Source organism: Gobius niger, assembly GCF_951799975.1.
Source record: "Gobius niger genome assembly, chromosome: 2".
Lineage (NCBI taxonomy): Eukaryota > Metazoa > Chordata > Actinopteri > Gobiiformes > Gobiidae > Gobius > Gobius niger.
Genome location: NC_136853.1, coordinates 3,244,933 through 3,264,394, shown reverse-complemented (window position 1 = coordinate 3,264,394; position 19,462 = coordinate 3,244,933). Strand labels below are relative to the sequence as shown.

Sequence of the window (19,462 nt, the reverse complement as noted above, 5' to 3'; positions counted from 1 at the left end):
AATAGCATTTATTTATTATTAATTTCTTATCAGTTTGTCCCAAAAGCAGCAACATTTCACTCTCATAAAGAGACGCCTCCTTATGTCCATGATGAGGAGAGAGAGCAGCTTCAGAGTGTCTTTTTAATGAGTACTTTTATTCTTATTCAAGTGAAGTAGGTCCTGACTGGAGACTGCATCTTGAAATGTTCTGCTGAAGCTCAGGTGACTGATCTCTTTGCCGGGATCTCAACCAGAGGAGTTTCCTAAAAGAGGAGAAACATTTTAATTATTTTTGTCATAGTATTGCTATTGCAGGGATTAATGTGTCAGTTTTTATGGTTCATAAATGTATTTGTTGTGAGCAATGAAAGGATGGATATGAGAAAGTTTAAAGTACAGATGAAACAGTGTGACGGTGCTGGAGTTTGATTCTGCTTTTGAAATAGTGTGACCGCCTTAAATAGTTTAAACAGACCAGTGGGACAATTTGGCAGAACTTTGAAGGACAGAGAATTTTTTTATTTATTTTTTTATAGATCAGGCATTTTAATCCCACGAAAAGACACACACACCTTTTTATTATTGCAACTTGTATAACACTGAGCAACAGATATATTTCAAAGCAGTTGGACGTAAAAAATAATGATAAAAAAATCATGAGTTAGGCTTCAATAAAAAAGTGGAACATGTTAAGCCTGGAGGAACAGAGAAGGACAGGGCTCTGCAGGACAGTCACTCTATTTAGATCTGTGGATTTATTTATCTTCATTTACAGCGTAGATACAGCGTAAAGATATTTAGCGCAAACAACTTGCAGCAACGGAGAAGTAGATACAGTAGGATGTAAAAGTCTGTGTTTGGTGAGGGGGGGGGGGAGATAAGTTCGCCGTCATACCTTATGTCACACTTTGAAGTAACAGTGGATGAAAGTGTAGATGGTCCTGATGGTAAATCATCACTGATGCAGCTGTTAGTATTGTTGTGGCGGTAGCGGGAGGAGTCGTGTCCTTTCGCCTTGTTCGCCTCGTTTGCCTCCGTCCTGTATTCGCCTCTTGTTGCGGAGTTTCTTCTTGTTTGAGCCGTGTTTTATTGATTACAACAGGCTCTGCCCGGCTCCGAGGTTTAGCACAGCGAGCTCCACTCTGGTGTTTACAACAACCATAGAGCTGCTCTTCAGAAGCGGCCGTGCGGAAACAAGCGCCACTTTAAGGTCCGGGCGCCCCGGACACATCCATTGAGCCCATATATGATGAACAACACTGTGATTCTTTACTCCAGGTCCAGCCCTTGGTCTTTGAAGATGTAGAAAATCGGCCTCCACCAAAGCAGATGATAGAGCCTGTAGGCCAGTGGAACTCCTCATTTGAAAGCTAAGACCACATCGTTATCACATTTCGTTACTTTTTAGTCACATTTTTGTTGTGTTTTCATCCTCGTTGTGCTGGGTCCAGGTGGGGGTTGAGAGATGAAAGACTCATAAATGCCTCGGGCCGAGATGCTGACCAGCCTGGTGAATGCTGCTGCAAGAATGTGTCTTTCTGGTCTTTCAGGTCAAACCCCTGTTTTACTTGACTCGCCTGGTAGTTCACTTCCTTTAGTCGTGATCGTAGCTCGTCCCCCTCACTGCTCTATAAAAACAGCTCGTCTTCTCCAGTCCTACAGTCTCCTGACTTGGAAGTGAAGGTAAGTCTCCTCAGGACTCAGGTCTGGGCTTTTACACACAGATCTTCTTATTAGTCGTGTTGATGATTTCAGATGGCTGCAAACTGCCCACTGATGTTCTTCCTCTGTTTGTCCGCTGCTCTGCTGACGGCAGGAGCTGTAAGTTCACCTCATTTATCATCATGTCTTTTTGATTTAATAACTCTGTTCATTGTTCCTCAGTCACAGGCCGTGGGAAATGACCCCGGCTGTCCTGAGGGCTGGAGTCTGTTTGGAACTCGCTGTTTCAAGTTCTTTTTTTCTTGGACGTCTTGGACAGAATCAGAGGTACATCACAGATAATAACAATGACTGCTCTTACGAGCATCAGTGGTTAAAGTGGGGGAACTCACGTCTCGAAGACTCATGCGCTCCATTAGGTCCTTTTACAAACCCAAAGGATCTTATTTGACTTTTTCACTACAGAAACGCTGCCAGTCTCTGGGTGCAAACCTGGCCTCCATCCACAGCGCTGAGGAGAACGCCTTCGTGGTAGATCTGATCAAAGAGGCCGACGTAGCAGCCGTGATCAACGGACAAAACCAGTTCACCTGGATCGGCGGACAGGACGCAGCTAAGGTAACACTTTATTCACTCACAAGGACCACAACCTCAAATCAAGTGACACAACTTTATTAAACAAGCAAGATGACGGAGGAAAATCATATAGTCATGCCGTGTGGGGGCTTTGTAGGAGACAACAACAAGCTCTCGGGCCCCAATGACCTGAAAGAGAGAAGGAATGAAACGTTGGGAAATAAGGGCGGGAGGGAGAGGCACGGGAACGAGGAGAGGCTGAGGCGAGGAGGTGTGGTCCTGCTCCCGAACTTCAGATAACTACTTATCTCCATAACAGAAGTTCTGCTGTAGGACTGATGCGAAAGGGTGATGTTTTCAACCATTTTTTATGCCTAAATAACTTATGTTCCAAACATCACTGAAATCCTTCGAGCTGAGTTGTTGAGAGTTGAAATGTGTGTGAAATTGTCCTCAGGAAAGCCTGTGGATGTGGACCGATGGATCCGTTTGGAACTATTCAAACTGGGCTACAGGGATGCCGAACAACTGGAAAGGGAAATCCCACTTTGCTGTGATCTATTCGAAAGGTAACGGTTCACAAAAAATCAGATCATCTGTAAAGTTCTTCACAAGACTCACACTTGTATCATTTCCTTTCTCTCTTTCTGCCGTCACCCAATCCAGAAGCGGCTTGGAGGGATTATGCAGATTCCTTTCCGATCAACTACATCTGTGCCAAAGACGCGGCTCCGAGACCTGGGCCCGTGGTGACTATGGGGGGCTTCACGTGCAAATGTGCCCCCGACATTCATCCACAGTGAGTCTGTGTGAGACTCAGGAATCCACCCGGCTGCATCTGACCCACTGCTGCAGCTCTGGCTTCTGTCTGATGAATAAAACCTTTGTTCTCAGCATCATCTGAGTGTCTGACTTCTGTTTATGTCCTGGATCGGCTGAACTGACATGAGGGATTTATCGACTTCAGTGTCGACTGATCTTTACTAACGCCATACCAGATTTACTTTATAGATACAGACGCATCTCTGGAATCACCCATATATGGTCATGTTTGAAAACAGTTGAGGGGGAAAACAATTTAAAAAGAATGTAAACTTTCTCTAATTATTCAAAAACGTCTTCAACAAATGCTGAAATATGAATATAGTTTCTACTAAATAAAGATACAAAGACATGGAGAGGAGCAAAGTGGTTCAACAGTCCATAAATACATGAATAACGGAGAATACTAACATGATGCTACATGTTAGCATCGGGCTAATGCTAACAGTTAGCTAGCGCTAGCTACAACTGCCGTTTTTCCACTTCTACTGAACAATCTGCTGTGAGAAAACATCCATATGGGCCTGATTTACACTTGATTTTATTTATGTGATAAATAAGTTCATATTCCACCAGAAAATGTCTGAAAAGAGTGAAAAATTGTGTTTCCCTAAAGATTCTATTTTCCCCTCGGTGAAGCCACGCCCCCTTCTATGACGAGATGCGTCTGTATCTATGTAGAAGAGTAGACTAGTGTAGTGTAAAGTATGTTGCAAATTACTACATAAATGATATTCCAGTGTCATAAAGTAAAAAAAAAAGTTTTTCATTGAAACTCATGGATGGTTTTGTGTCTCGAGCTCTTTGAATCACTGACATGAATCTCAGTCTGGGATAATTAGTTTTCAGGTTAAGCCCAGTTAAGGGAAAAACTACTTTAAAAGGACGTTCCACTTTATTAAGCAGATCATCATTTACAAGCCTTTCTGTGTGGAGTTTGCATGTTCTCCCCGTGTCTCTGTAGGTTTCCTCCGGGTATTCCGGTTTGCCCTACCACTAAAAACATGTGCAATAGGTGAATCTTCCAGCCAAGTGATTCTGACCATGAGCCTGACTCCACATCATGGAGACGGGTCCCTGGGCGCGGCACTGCCGTCGACCACTGCTCCTGACGGGTCGCCCCAGCGGCATCGAAGGACGGGGTAAATGCAGAGGACACATTTTCCTACAGGGACAATAAAGTAAACAAACATAAGGGAAAGAAAAGGATCTCTCTGCAGAGGAAAAGCGTGAAATAGTTGAATGCCTTGGTCTAGGTTTGAAAACCTTCAATATTTCATGAAAGATGAAGCGTAATCATCGAACTGTTTACAGTACTGTCAGAAATACATTTTCAAACAGTCTTGTTCACTGAAGAGGCCGTGTAGTGGATGGTTGGTGAACGGCCACCATGTCCCAACAAGGCTGTGGCGTCAGTAAGGAGGGGGCGGAGTCATGGGGAGAGCTGGTCGGCCCCTTTACGCTCCCTGAAAGTGTATAAATGACCCTTGAAAATGTGTGGAGTTTCTCACTGTCTTCCATGGTACAAAAAGAAGAGCCGTGCTTCCCAAATCTGAAAGAGTCTCGCCTATAGAGCAACGTCAGGCCCGGGGGCCAAAACCGGCCCTCCATCAGAATAATGCAACCACCTCTTACCCTCAAGATGATTTGGGGGAATTCCTTTAAAATGTCTGAGCAGAACCTCCATTTAGCCCATATATGCTGAACAACACTGTGATTCTTTACTCCAGGTCCAGCCCTTGGTCTTTGAAGATGAAGAAAATCGGCCTCCACCAAAGCAGATGATAGAGCCTGAAGGCCAGTGGAACTCCTCATTTGAAAGCTAAGACCACATCGTTATCACATTTTGTTACTTTTTAGTCACATTTTTGTTGTGTTTTCATCCTCATTTATGTTTTGTTTTTGTGTTTTCCAAGAAGCTTTTACATTTGGGTAAAGCCAAACTGTAGAAAATGCGCTGGGTCCAGGTGGGGGTTGAGAGATGAAAGACTCGTAAATGCCTCGGGCCGTGATGCTGACCAGCCTGGTGAATGCTGCTGTAAGAATGTGTCTTTCTGGTCTTTCAGGTCAAACCCCTGTTTTACTTGCCTGGTAGTTCACTTCCTTTAGTCGTGATCGTAGCTCGTCCCCCTCAGTGCTCTATAAAAACAGCTCGTCTCCTCCAGTCCTACAGTCTCCTGACTCTGAAGTGAAGGTAAGTCTCCTCAGGACTCAGGTCTGGGCTTTTACACACAGATCTTCTTATTAGTCGTGTTGATGATTTCAGATGGCTGCAAACTGCCCACTGATGTTCTTCCTCTGTTTGTCCACTGCTCTGCTGACGGCAGGAGCTGTAAGTTCACCTCATTTATCATCATGTCTTTTTGATCAGGCTTTAATAACTCTGTTCATTGTTCCTCAGTCACAGGCCGTGGGAAATGACCCCGGCTGTCCTGAGGGCTGGAGTCTGTTTGGAACTCGCTGTTTCAAGTTCTTTTTTTCTCAGTCGACTTGGACAGAATCAGAGGTACAGCACAGATAATAACAATCAACAAACTTTAAGTCGACATATGAATGACCGTGTATAGCATGACCTCAGTGACCATTAACCCAAAGCATCTTATTTGACTTTTTCGCTCCAGAAAAGCTGCCAGTCTCTGGGTGCAAACCTGGCCTCCATCCACAGCGCTGAGGAGAACGCCTTCGTGGTAGATCTGATCAAAGAGGCCGACGTAGCAGCCGTGGTCAACGGGCAAAACCTGTTCACCTGGATCGGCGGACAGGACGCAGCTAAGGTCAGACTGGTTCTTCCAAACATCGCTTAAGTCCTGTTAATCGAGCCGAGTTGTTGAGAGCTGAAACGTTGTGAAATTGTCTTCAGGAAAAGCAATGGATGTGGAGCGATGGATCTTCATGGGACTATTCCATTTGGGGTCGAGGGATGCCGACCAACTGGAAAGGGAAATCCCACTTCGCTGTGATCTATTCCACAGGTAACAGTTCACAAAACATCAGCCCAGGAGCAGATCATTTGTAAAGTTCTTCACAAGATTCAAACTTACATCATTTCCTTTCTCTCCTTCTGTCCAATCCAGAAGCGGTTTGGAGGGATTATTTTGAGTCCTGGACGATCAACTACATCTGTGCCAAAGACGCGGCTCCGAGAGCTGGGCCCGTGGTGACTGTGGGGGGCTTCACGTGCAAATGTGCCCCCGCCATTCATCCACAGTGACTCCACCCGGCTGCATCTGACCCACTGCTGCAGCTCTGGCTTCTGTCTGATGAATAAAACCTTTGTTCTCAGCATCATCTGAGTGTCTGACTTCTGTTTATGTCCTGAATCGGCTGAACTGACACGAGGGATTCATTTGTTATGGACTTAGGTCTTAGGGACTTAGGTATGGACAGGTATTACTGGAGTCACCGTTCTGCTGGAGGGCACGTTTTTAGCTGTTTTACCTGAAACTAGTTCCTGCTCAATTGTTTGTCGTTACTATGGAAACAGCTGCAGTGGAGTGATATCGAACGTGATTTAACTGTTGCCGGACTAACTGTACGGTTATAGATAGACACAGTCGGCATCGCGTCATACAGGGGGGCGTGGCCTCGCCGAGGGGGAATATAAACATATTCATCCCACAAATAAAGTCGAGTCTAAATCAGGTCCATGTGGATGTTTTTTCAGTGAGAACAAATGAGGACACATGCTGGTTTCTGGTGGGGGTTATGGAATAAAACAGAAATGCAACAGTTTAAACATGAACTATGAAGGTGCGCAACGTGCAAATGTTACGCTAGCACCAGCTAAACCTGCGCTAACAGCGGCTAAATGCTAATATCAGCAAAATCCCCTTTTAGAACAGCAGTGTGATGTTGTGTTAGATCCGTATGACCTGCCTGTTCTAGTGAGGGCTGTTCACTCTCCTCTTCTGTCACGTTAGTAGGATTCAGCGCTTTGGCCACAGCCAGAGGCCGGTCCCAAAACGTATACCTGGTCAGACCGGTTTGACCCTGGCCTCCGCTATGGAAAAGCTCACCAAGCCAACCACTGTCTTCTATGGTACAAACAGACGAGACGTGTTTTCCTGTACAAGATCATCTTCCTCATGACAACACATCATGTCCTGCTGTAAAGAAAACCTCTGCATCACTGGCTGCTATGGGCATAAAAGGAGAGAAACTCATGATGTGGACCCCCTCCTCCCCTGACCTCAGCCCTATTGAGAACCTTTGGAGCCTCAAGCAAAACATCTATGAGGGTGGGAGGCAGTTTTCATCCAAACAGCAGCTCTGGGAGGCTATTCTGACATCCTGCAAACAAATCCAAGCAGAAACTCACAAGTTTGATGGATGAAAGATGCTATCAAAGAAGGGTCCCATGTTAAAATGTAACTTCACCTGTAAAGATGTTTTTGATTGAAATCGCTTTTGATTTCAGTAAATATGTTGTAACGACTGAATCAGAATGACTAATCACAGACTTCCGCTAAACAACATTGGAACATGTGAAGTTGGGGGGAGGGGGAGGGCATCACACAGAGCAGCCACCCGGCAGCGCCTCCATCAGCGGCGTCAATAAACGCAAATGTATAGAAACACCGCATCGCTTGACATATGTGTCTTTGTATTGTAATTGTGGAACGGCCTTGAGAGCCATCTGCAAAGACGCAGGAGGTGGCTCACTCTGGCTCACTCTGGCTCACTCTGGCTCACTCTGGCTCACTCTGGCTCACTCTCACAATTGCAGTAAGTCACTGCCCACTACCCCTACTTAATTCACTAATGCTTCTCAAACATCACTGCTCAAAATCCGTTCACTGCAACACAGATGATCAGATTGTACTTCACTGTGCACCTATGCAACGGACCCTAAAACAAACACAAAAATACAATGCAAATGTAAACAATGTGTGATTTTATTTTGCAGGAACAACAGGCTACTGCAAGATGTGTGCAGCCAAACTATACTGTCCCCATACTGGACATGTGCTATAATAATGGGGACCCTAAACATGCCATGCGCCCGGTAAGAACCAGCATCACTACTTTTAGTTGGGAGACGGAGGATACCCGTACCTGCAGCGCCCTGTCCGACAGCCTTTGGCCGGCCAAGTGGAAGCCCGGTACATCAGAGGCCGCGATGTCATCGAGTGCCTTTGGAATGCTGAAGACGCGCTGGAGGTCCATATTTTTTTCCTCTTGTTGTCGGGGGCCTGTTGCAACCTCCACAACACACGTGTGGCCTCGGAGGATGTGCCGGAGGAAACAGAGGAAGGTGACGATGATGAAGATGAGGAGCAGGCTGAGCCAGCGGCCATGCACCATGTTCCAAATGATTATGCTTAATGTCAACATAAATGTCAACACAGATGGAAGGAGGCACTGGGCTCCCAACAAAGTATGACCTCCTAATGCTGCAAATGCAATAAATGAACATCTTCAGTTCTTTAAAACCTATACGTGGTGTTGAAGCACTGCTATGCATAATCATTTGCAACAGAACTTTTAAGTTGTTCATTTTATTTATCTCTGGAGAAAATACTGTTATCATTGGGAGTTTTTTTCAATCACATTCAAATCATCCTCTAACAGATAAAGACTTGATGCTGACTGTCAGTGGCAATTTAGAAAATCTGAGAAGAATGTAATTTGCATAATAATTGTGAACACACTGTAAAAATCGGGCCATAATGGTGACGAGGCTGTTTAATGCAAGAGTTGCTATTTACTGTAAGAATGTGTTTCCATGTGTGACTTACTGGCAGTGAACTTCCTCCAAGTTAAAATAATCTGTGTTAGTCGTGATCGTAGCTCGTCCCCCTCACTGCTCTATAAAAACAGCTCGTCTCCTCCAGTCCTACAGTCTCCTGACTCTGAAGTGAAGGTAAGTCTCCTCAGGGCTCAGGTCTGGGCTTTTACACACAGATCTTCTTATTAGTCGTGTTGATGATTTCAGATGGCTGCAAACTGCCCACTGATGTTCTTCCTCTGTTTGTCCACTGCTCTGCTGACGGCAGGAGCTGTAAGTTCACCTCATTTATCATCATGTCTTTTTGATCAGGCTTTAATAACTCTGTTCATTGTTCCTCAGTCACAGGCCGTGAAGAATGACCGAGGTGAGTTTAATCTACAGCACACTCACTTTGATTCATTCATCATCCTGAATATTATTATTTTAATAAAGGCTGTCCTGAGGACTGGACTCCGTTTGGAACTCGCTGTTTCAAGTTCTTTGATTCTAAGTTGTCTTGGACTGAAGCAGAGGTACAGCACAGATAACAATGACCACTCTTCACTAGTTTCTCATGGGTTAAAGTGGACTTTAGGAGGTGGGAACTCTGTTTGAGAGGTGGATGTAACCAATAAAAAACAGATAAAACCCTCTAAATATAACATTTATTAAATACCACGCAATAAATGCGACCAAAATAAAAAGGAACATTAAAAGACAATTAAAACCAGCTTAACCCTCGTGTTGCCTTCGCGGGTCTTTTTGACCCGCTGTTATGTTCCAGGCATTTGGATGCAAGGTGACACAAGGGGGCGCCCTTCCAACCTTCTCAGTGTAAATGTGAGTTGACTTTCTTCAGAGCGAGACTTTAGGTCAGACACCATGAGTGACAGTAACATGACGCTAAATACAGTGAGCTCTTTGTTTGCAGTAAAAAGTCAGAGGCCTCATTGCTCTTCAGTCACAGACTGAGAAGTGAAGAAGGAAGTCATGGAGCTTCTGCTTTAGACAGAACCTCAGACTTCTGTTGCAGGTAAGAGTCATATCATATTCTGAAACTCAAATCTGTAGTAAAAACATATATGGAAAATTATTATTACAACTACAAAAAGAAAAATATTTGAAAATCATGTATCTAATCAAAAAATATTTTTTATTTATTTACTGTCATTCTAAAAAAACAAAAAACAAACAAACCCCAAACCATTTGTATCTGTTGTAAAGTCATGTTTGTTCCAGTTCCTCTGAGTCGTGGTGGGTCCTGGTGGACCATGACAGATGTGGACAGGACTGTGGTAGATCTACTTTTACTTTGGAGAAAATAGTTACCATAGCAACTGTTGAAAAAATTAACCTCACGAGCTTCTTCTGTTTTTTTTAGAATGAGAGTAAATAAAAAAAACAAATTTTTTCATTAGATACATGATTTTCAACTATTTTTCCTTTTAGTAATTGTAATGATTTTCCATATATTATGTTTTTACTACAGATTTGAGTTTCAGAACATGACATGACTCTTACCTGCAGCAGAAGTCTGAAGTTCTGTCTAAAGCAGAAGCTCCATGACTTCCTTCTTCACTTCTCTGTCTGTGACTGAAGAGCAATGAGGCCTCAGCCTTTTTACTGCAAACAAAGAGCTCACTGTATTTAGCCTCATGTTACTGTCACTCATGGTGTCTGACCTAAAGTCTCACTCTGAAGAAACTCAGCTCACATTTACACTGAGAAGGCTGGCAGGGCGCCCCCTGGTGTCACCTTGCATCCAAATGCCCCGCTGTTATAATGATGCACATTAAACCGTCTAAACATGATCATTCCTCCAGTTTCTCTCTGAAGAGTGAACATTGTCCAGCACAGCTTCAGCAAATTAACAATAATTTCCATAGGGTTTGGTCATTGTCTTACAGACAACATTTTATTTAATTTTTTACTTTAACACGTGCTAGTACTTCTATTAATACTAGATTAATAGTCGGTGTGTAAAAACAAATGTTGGTTTCACTGATAACAGTTGTAGTGTTTGATATTAAAGTAGTTTGTGTTTACTTTACATTTAGACTCACTCGCCTCCACAATCCCAGACAGGTCCTTCTTTGTGCTATCGCTCCAGTACTTAAAGCTCAGTGACTGAACTCTTGAGGTTCTTAGCTTTCAAATGAGGCATGTTCAGTAAAGCAGCTGTTTGATGTATTTTAAAGCGTAAAGAGCTCATCCTCCAGACGTGACCACACTGACCACTAATCCAAAGACTCTCATTTGGCTTTTTCGCTCCAGAAAAGCTGCCAATCTCACGGTGCAAACCTGGCCTCCATCCACAGCGCTGAGGAGAACAACTTCATCGTAGATCTGATCAAAAAGGTCACTGGTGAAAACCGGTGGACCTGGAGTGGCGGACATGACGCATTTAAGGTTGTTTCAAACATCACTTAATCGAGTCGAGTTGTTGAGAGTTGAAATGTTGTGAAACTGTCATCAGGAAAACCTGTGGATGTGGAGCGATGGATCTGTGTGGAACTATTCAAACTGGGGTCAAGGGGAGCCGAACAACGTAAACGGGAATGAGCACTTCGCTGTGATCTACTGGGGAGGTAACAGTTCACAAAAATCAGTTCAAAATAGAAATAGAACAAAGAGTATTTGGTAGTTACGGCACCAAAATGTTTGTCGCCCAAGAGCAGATCATTTATAAAGTTCTTCACAAGATTCAAACTTTTATAATTTCCTTTCTCTCTTTCTGCCTTCACCCAATCCAGAAGCGGTTTGGAATGATCTCGCTGAGAACATGGCTCGAGACTACATCTGTGCCAAAGATGCAGCTCTGAAAGCTGAGCCCGTGTCTCTGACTGTGGGACGCTTCCTGTATAAATGTTCCCCCAACATGCCGTGAACACTTCTGTCTGTATCTGACCCACTGCTGCAGCTCTGGCTTCTGACTCGTGATTAAAACGTTTCTTCTCAGCATCACCCTGAGTGTCTGGCTTCTGTTTATGTCCTGGATCGGCTGAACTGACACGAGGGATTCATTTGTTATGGACTGTGACTGTGGTATTAACCCAGGAGGAATCAGTCATTATTTACCCAGAACAAAAAGGTTTAATGTAACTGACGCTGTCAGGTGGTGAGAGTCACGGCTCTGCCACATGGTTCAGCCTGAGATTTTAAAATGGCCGACAAAGACCACGCCTTCCCTTTGTTCCCAACCATGTAACAGGTAAGCTTGTATACTGAGTAAATGAATAAATAAAGTAATAAACAAAGTTTTAAACCAACCATGTGACCTAATTATTAACTTAATAAATTAATCCGATGGTTATTGTTCGCTGATGGATTTTGCAAATGAAACAAAGCAAAGTGTCCAAAATAAATAATGGGACAAACCCACTTTGTCACAGAAGTCAAGTCTAAATTAGGGCCATGGATGTTTTTTCAGCAAATTGTTCAGTTATAGTGAAAAACAGCAGTCGTAACTAGCGTTAGCAGGTAGCATGATGCTAACATGAAGGACCTGGTAGTTCTTATCTGGCCCAGTAACAATCCATGCGCAGTAAATGGAGTGTCAGTAATCAGGCCGTCAGATCATGACTGGGCTTGAGGTGGACACGCGGCGTCTGCCCCACAACAATCACGACTGGTGCCGGCCACAGCGGTCAGAACATGCCGTGGCGTGATGCGGCGCCATCTTCTGGCCCAGCAACAAACAGTGATTGAGCCACAAGTTTTGGAATCGATACTTGGTTTGAACTACCTTGACGAGCAAGACGGGTGGGATTACTGTAATCGAAATATGTTACATAGAAAGTCATGATTCTGCAGTTTGTCATTGTTGATCGAACCTAAAGCGTCAACAACGAAAAGATAATTCCTCTGTATCATCTGTATATTTATAGGCTCAGTGCCAGTACAAAAGCACTTAGCATATAGGCTTCACGCAGCCTCTACTAGAGTGTATGCCCTGGTTCATAAACCTGTGGGCAGAGTAAAACAGCCAACATCTCGAGTTCTCTGTAAAGTTGTCACTTTTTGCATTAGTTTTCTACATCCAATAATTGTCAACGAATATAGCAAGTTCTTTTTTTGTTTCAGTCAGCAGGTGCAGTCAGGAAAAAAAAACATTTTTTGATTGACTGCGGAATTCTTCCGTAGTCAATTATTGGTTTTCATGTTCTTTATTGATTGACTGCGGAATTCTTCCGCAGTCAATTATTGGTTTTCATGTTCTTTATTATTATTCCTCTTCCATCTTTTTCCCGATTTTCTAGAGCTTTCAGCACCTTCATGCTTTGTGCAATTTATGCAAGTTATGCATCAAAATGTTCCGTATGTTGAGGAGAAGGTGCTATTACTTTTGGGACTTCTGCAACTTACGCTTTTTCCGCAATCGGCCAAAATGTCGGAGATTTTTCCCATTGACTTATAATGGGGCTGCCGCAAATCCATGCTTTTCTGCACTTTTTTCTGCATTTTATGCAATTTCTGCACTTTGTGCATGTTCAGCTTCTGCAACTTGTGGGTTTTGAGAAAAAATTGTCCTTCTGCAGATTTCCAGTTTTTTTAAACAGGAGTTTGAAATGTTTGCATTAGTGTGTATGGGGGAATCCAGCCAATGGGGAAACTCCAGGCCTTTCAGCCATTTGTGCAGCTTCTGCCAATCAAGCACTGAGGCCATTTCAACAGTTTGACCAGTTTATGGAATATAAAAAGTTTATGCAACATTAATAATTTATGCAAAGTAACCACTTTATGGGATTTAACCAGTTTATGCATTTAAAAGCGTTTATGCAACTTAAGAGTTTATGCCATTTAGGATTTATGAATTTTAAAGAGTTTATGCAATTTACCACTTTTTGCAGTTTATACAGTTTATGCAACATGACATTTTATGCATTTTACCAGTTTATGCAAATTTGATTATGCAATTTGAAGAGTTTATGCAATTTCTGCATTCGCTTCCCGCATTTCCGCAGTCAATCGCAATGGCGCAGCCATTGCATTTCTAGTTATTATTCCTCTTCCATCTTTTTCCCGATTTTCTCCAGCTTTCAGCACCTTCATGCTTTGTGCAATTTATGCAAGTTATGCATCAAAACGTTGTGCATGTTGAGGAGAAGGTGCTGTTACTTTTGGGACTTCTGCAACTTACGGTTTTTCCGCAATCGGCCAAAATGTCGGAGATTTTTCCCATTGACTTATAATGGGGCTGCCGCAAATCCATGCTTTTCTGCTCTTTTTTCTGCATTTTATGCAATTTCTGCACTTTGTGCATGTTCAGCTTCTGCAACTTGTGGGTTTTGAGAAAAAATTGTCCTTCTGCAGTTTTCCAGTTTTTTATACGAGAGTTTGAAATGTTTGCATTGGTGTGTATGTGCGAATCCAGCCAATGGGGAGACTCCAGGACTTTCAGCCATTTGTGCTTCTGCCAATCAAGCACTGAGGCCATTTCAACAGTTTGACCAGTTTATGGAATATAAAAGTTTATGCAACTTAAGAGTTTATGCCATTTAGGATTTATGAATTTCAAAGAGTTTATGCAATTTACATAATTTATGCAAATTAACCCATTCATGCATTTTACCACTTTATGCAGTTTATACAGTTTATGCAACATGACATTTTATGCATTTTACCACTTTATGCAAATTTGATTATGTAATTTGAAGAGTTTATGCAATTTCTGCATTCGCTTCCCGCATTTCATTGACATTTCTAGTTTATTCTGTTTTGCAAATGTTTGGATGGAGAAATGATTTGTGATTAGACAAATAAAATACACTTGTAGGTTTGTATTGTACATGTAGTTTTCAGATATTTCTTCTGCATTTAGAGACAGCTATGTTGCCATTTTCGTACGCCTACAATTAAATAAACCGGATATTAGCACAATTTTAACTGCATTAGATTTGAAGTGTATGAACCAGTACTGGGCCAGAAGTTAGAACACATTCTAAACTTCATTAGATTTGATGTGTATGTCACTTTTTGGTTGCTTTTTTTGTCACTTTTCTTTTTGCATTTTCTCATTTTCTCAAGAAGCTTTTAGATTTGGGTAAAACTAAACTGGAGAAAATGTGCTGGGTTCAGGTTGGGGTTAAGAGGTTAAAGAGGGGCCATAATGGTGACGAGGCTGTTTAATGCAAGAGTTGCTATTTACTGTAAGAATGTGTCTCCATGTGTGACTTACTGGCAGTGAACTTCCTCCAAGTTAAAAATAAAATACTACTGTGTTTGTGGTGATCGTAGCTCGTCCCCCTCACTGCTCTATAAAAACAGCTCGTCTCCTCCAGTCCTACAGTCTCCTGACTTGGAAGTGAAGGTAAGTCTCCTCAGGACTCAGGTCTGGGCTTTTACACACAGATCTTCTTATTAGTGGTGTTGATGATTTCAGATGGCTGCAAACTGCCCACTGATGTTCTTCCTCTGTTTGTCCACTGCTCTGCTGACGGCAGGAGCTGTAAGTTCACCTCATTTATCATCATGTCTTTTTGATCAGGCTTTATTATCCGGCTCTTCACAATGTAAGTAGAAGCTCCATGGATTTGAATGGGATTTTCCAACGTTCTGCCGGTCATAATTTTTTGACAGAGGACCTCTGAGAAAAATAATGACCGCTGCCAATGGCAACGGAGTTCGTGCTCGTACCACAGGTCTTTCATATCACTCCAGTATTAGAGGACACGATATCTGTCCTCGTCCCTGAGAGAGAACTCGGGGGAATCACTCGTGAAGTTAACGTGAGTCTGACTTTCAACTTACCCAGAGCTTCACCATTCCTCCAACTGCACCTTCAGCAGCTAGGCTAGCTGCTAGCCTTGCTGCTACAAACCTAGCCAAACTTTTCCAAGCACCGCGAAAACCTTTGGCAACTATTTGCAGCGAAAGTCATTAAATAAACCTTTCGGCCTTTATAAAAGTGTACGAAGTTTATGTTGTGTGTGTTCAGTTGGCAAATGGCCGAATAATAGGCGGGAAAATGTATAGAACACTGGTCATTATCGGGAAAATAAGCACCAGCGTTCTATACATAATCCCTTACTTAATAACTCTGTTCATTGTTCCTCACTCACAGGCCGTGAAGAATGACCAAGGTGAGCTTAACTACAGTCACTTTAATCTACAGCACACTCACTTTGATTCATTCATCATTCTGAATATTATTATTTTAATAAAGGCTGTCCTGAGGACTGGACTCCGTTTGGAACTCGCTGTTTCAAGTTCTTTGATTCTAAGTCGACTTGGACTGAAGCAGAGGTACAGCACAGATAATAATGACTTCTATAAATTTTCCGTTTATGGATTAGTTTGTGTCCGTAAAGTTCATGATTTCATGATAAATATTGTTATATTGAGGCGCATTAAAGCGTCTAAACATGATCATTCCTCCAGTTTCTCTCTGAAGAGTGAACTTCTGTCCAGCACAGCTTCAGCAAATTAACAATGATCTCCATAGGTTTGGTCATTGTCTTACAGACGCCATTTTATTTTATTTTTTTCATTACCCAAAGTGCTGGATCTCAGTGTTCTGTCCCACTTTAACCCGTGCTAGTACTATTAATACTAGATTAATAGTCGGGTGTGTAAGAACAAATGTTGGTTTCACATTACAGTTGTAATGTTGATTTGACATTAAAGTTGTTTGTGTTTGTGTGACTACAATGACCACTAACCTAAAGCTTTTTCGCTCCAGAAAAGCTGCCAATCTCACGGTGCAAACCTGGCCTCCATCCACAGCGCTGAGGAGAACAACTTCATCGTAGATCTGATCAAAAAGGCCAACAGAGAAAACCAGTGGACCTGGATCGGCGGACAGGACGCGACTAAGGTCAGACTGGTTCTTCCAAACATCACTTATTCCTGGTTCTTCCAAACATCACTTATTCGAGTCGAGTTGTTGAGAGTTGAAATGTTGTGAAATCAGGAAAGCCTGTGGATGTGGAGCGACGGACCTGTGTGGAACTATTCAAACTGGGCTTCAGTTCAGCCGGACAACTATCACGGGCATGAGCACTTCGCTGAGATCAAATGGGCAGGTAACGGCTCACAACAAAAGAAACAAAAAGTGACGGCGCCACAATGTTTTTTGCCCAAGAGCAGATCATTCGTAAAGTTCTTCACAAGACTTTCTCTCTTTCTGCCTTCACCCAATCCAGACACGCTTTGGAACGATCTCCCGGCAGCTAGCACTGGAGACTACATCTGTGCCAAAGACGCAGCTCCGAAAGCTGAGCCCGTGTCCCTGACCCGGGGGCGCTTCCTGTACCAGTGCACCCCCGACATGCAGTGAACACTTCTGTCTGTATCTGACCCACTGCTGCAGCTCTGGCTTCTGACTCATGATTAAAACCTTTCTTCTCAGCATCACCCTGAGTGTCTGGCTTCTGTTTATGTCCTGGATCGGCTCAACTGACACGAGGGATTCATTTGTTATGGACTTTGACTTTAAAATGCAGTATACGAGCTTACATTCATTTCCTTTATTTTAAGTTCAGTTTTTTAGGGAATGTTAAGCATTTACCTGCACCTCAAGAAACATCATGGAGCTGCCGTTGGTCTGTCTCCTCCTCCTCTCATCATCTGCCTGTTTCTCCTCATCCTTCTCCCTCGATCTTCTGCTTGTCTGTTGTCCTCTGTCCTCCTCTCCTTGTCCTCTGTCCTCCTCTCCTTGTCCTCTGTCCTCCTCTCCTTGTCCTCTGTCTTCCTCTCCTTGTCCTCTGTCTTCCTCTCCTTGTCCTCCTCTCCGTGTCCTCTGTCCTCCTCTCCTTGTCCTCTGTCCTCCTCTCCTTGTCCTCTCCTCTCCTTGTCCTCTGTCTTCCTCTCCTTGTCCTCTGTCTTCCTCTCCTTGTCCTCTGTCCTCTCCTTGTCCTCTGTCTTCCTCTCCTTGTCCTCTGTCTTCCTCTCCTTGTCCTCTGTCCTCCTCTCCTTGTCCTCTGTCTTCCTCTCCTTGTCCTCTGTCTTCCTCTCCTTGTCCTCTGTCTTCCTCTCCTTGTCCTCTGTCCTCCTCTCCTTGTCCTCTGTCCTCCTCTCCTTGTCCTCTGTCCTCCTCTCCTTGTCCTCTGTCCTCCTCTCCTTGTCCTCTGTCCTCCTCTCCTTGTCCTCTGTCTTCCTCTCCTTGTCCTCTGTCCTCCTCTCCTTGTCCTCTGTCCTCCTCTCCTTGTCCTCTGTCCTCCTCTCCTTGTCCTCTGTCCTCCTCTCCTTGTCCTCTGTCCTCCTCTCCTTGTCCTCTGTCCTCCTCTCCTTGTCCTCTGTCTTCCTCTCCTTGTCCTCTGTCCTCCTTGTCCTCTGTCTTCCTCTCCTTGTCCTCTGTCTTCCTCTCCTTGTCCTCTGTCTTCCTCTCCTTGTCCTCTGTCCTCCTCTCCTTGTCCTCTGTCTTCCTCTCCTTGTCCTCTGTCCTCCTCTCCTTGTCCTCTGTCCTCCTCTCCTTGTCCTCTGTCCTCCTCTCCTTGTCCTCTGTCCTCCTCTCCTTGTCCTCTGTCCTCCTCTCCTTGTCCTCTGTCCTCCTCTCCTTGTCCTCTGTCTTCCTCTCCTTGTCCTCTGTCCTCCTCTCCTTGTCCTCTGTCCTCCTCTCCTTGTCCTCTGTCCTCCTCTCCTTGTCCTCTGTCTTCCTCTCCTTGTCCTCTGTCCTCCTCTCCTTGTCCTCTGTCCTCCTCTCCTTGTCCTCTGTCTTCCTCTCCTTGTCCTCTGTCCTCTCCTTGTCCTCTGTCCTCCTCTCCTTGTCCTCTGTCCTCTGTCCTCCTCTCCTTCTCCTCTGTCTTCCTCTCCTTTTCCTCTGTCTTCCTCTCCTTGTCCTCTGTCCTCCTCTCCTTGTCCTCTGTCCTCCTCTCCTTGTCCTCTGTCTTCCTCTCCTTGTCCTCTGTCCTCTCCTTGTCCTCTGTCTTCCTCTCCTTGTCCTCTGTCCTCCTCTCCTTGTCCTCTGTCCTCTCCTTGTCCTCTGTCTTCCTCTCCTTGTCCTCTGTCTTCCTCTCCTTGTCCTCTGTCTTCCTCTCCTTGTCCTCTGTCCTCTCCTTGTCCTCTGTCTTCCTCTCCTTGTCCTCTGTCCTCCTCTCCTTCTCCTCTATCTTCCTCTCCTTGTCCTCTGTCCTCCTCTCCTTGTCCTCTGTCCTCCTCTCCTTGTCCTCTGTCTTCCTCTCCTTGTCCTCTGTCTTCCTCTCCTTGTCCTCTGTCCTCCTCTCCTTGTCCTCTGTCCTCCTCTCCTCTCCTTGTCCTCTGTCCTCCTCTCCTTGTCCTCTGTCTTCCTCTCCTTGTCCTCCTCTCCTTGTCCTCTGTCCTCCTCTCCTTGTCCTCTGTCCTCCTCTCCGTGTCCTCTGTCCTCCTCTCCGTGTCCTCTGTCCTCCTCTCCTTGTCCTCTGTCTTCCTCTCCTTGTCCTCTGTCCTCCTCTCCTTGTCCTCTGTCCTCCTCTCCTTGTCCTCTGTCTTCCTCTCCTTGTCCTCTGTCCTCCTTGTCCTCTGTCTTCCTCTCCTTGTCCTCTGTCCTCCTCTCCTTGTCCTCTGTCCTCCTCTCCTTGTCCTCTGTCCTCCTCTCCTTGTCCTCTGTCTTCCTCTCCTTGTCCTCTGTCCTCTCCTTGTCCTCTGTCTTCCTCTCCTTGTCCTCTGTCTTCCTCTCCTTGTCCTCTGTCTTCCTCTCCTTGTCCTCTGTCCTCCTCTCCTTGTCCTCTGTCTTCCTCTCCTTGTCCTCTGTCCTCCTCTCCTTGTCCTCTGTCTTCCTCTCCATGTCCTCTG

At 44.3% G+C, this 19,462-nt stretch overlaps 2 protein-coding genes across 3 annotated transcripts in view; both read left to right on the top strand.

The window, feature by feature from the left end:
* The first annotated feature begins 1,496 nt into the window (after positions 1-1,496).
* The window catches only part of LOC306983127 (galactose-specific lectin nattectin-like), a 30,901-nt gene continuing 12,935 nt past the window's right edge, over positions 1,497-19,462 (top strand). The window contains exons 1-6 of one of the 2 annotated variants that reach the window (XM_079582861.1): positions 1,497-1,565; positions 8,833-8,905; positions 8,978-9,043; positions 9,113-9,137; positions 15,918-15,997; positions 16,434-16,568. In XM_079582861.1, the coding sequence (XP_079438987.1) occupies positions 8,978-9,043; positions 9,113-9,137; positions 15,918-15,997; positions 16,434-16,568 (306 nt within the window). In that variant the 5' untranslated portion in view covers positions 1,497-1,565; positions 8,833-8,905. Of the gene's footprint in view, positions 1,566-8,832; positions 8,906-8,977; positions 9,044-9,112; positions 9,138-15,138; positions 15,201-15,815; positions 15,835-15,917; positions 15,998-16,433; positions 16,569-19,462 lie in introns of those variants that run through there. The other variant, XM_079582862.1, reaches the window with a different exon arrangement.
* LOC306959901 (macrophage mannose receptor 1-like) lies at positions 1,605-6,253 on the top strand (the record flags this gene model as incomplete). The annotated part of the gene is made up of 12 exons (XM_079552153.1): positions 1,605-1,665; positions 1,738-1,803; positions 1,873-1,971; positions 2,110-2,262; positions 2,678-2,789; positions 2,887-3,019; positions 5,152-5,236; positions 5,309-5,374; positions 5,450-5,548; positions 5,664-5,816; positions 5,903-6,014; positions 6,117-6,253. The coding sequence occupies exons 2-12, from the start codon at positions 1,738-1,740 to the stop codon at positions 6,251-6,253; spliced, it is 1,215 nt and encodes a 404-aa protein (XP_079408279.1). The 5' UTR covers positions 1,605-1,665.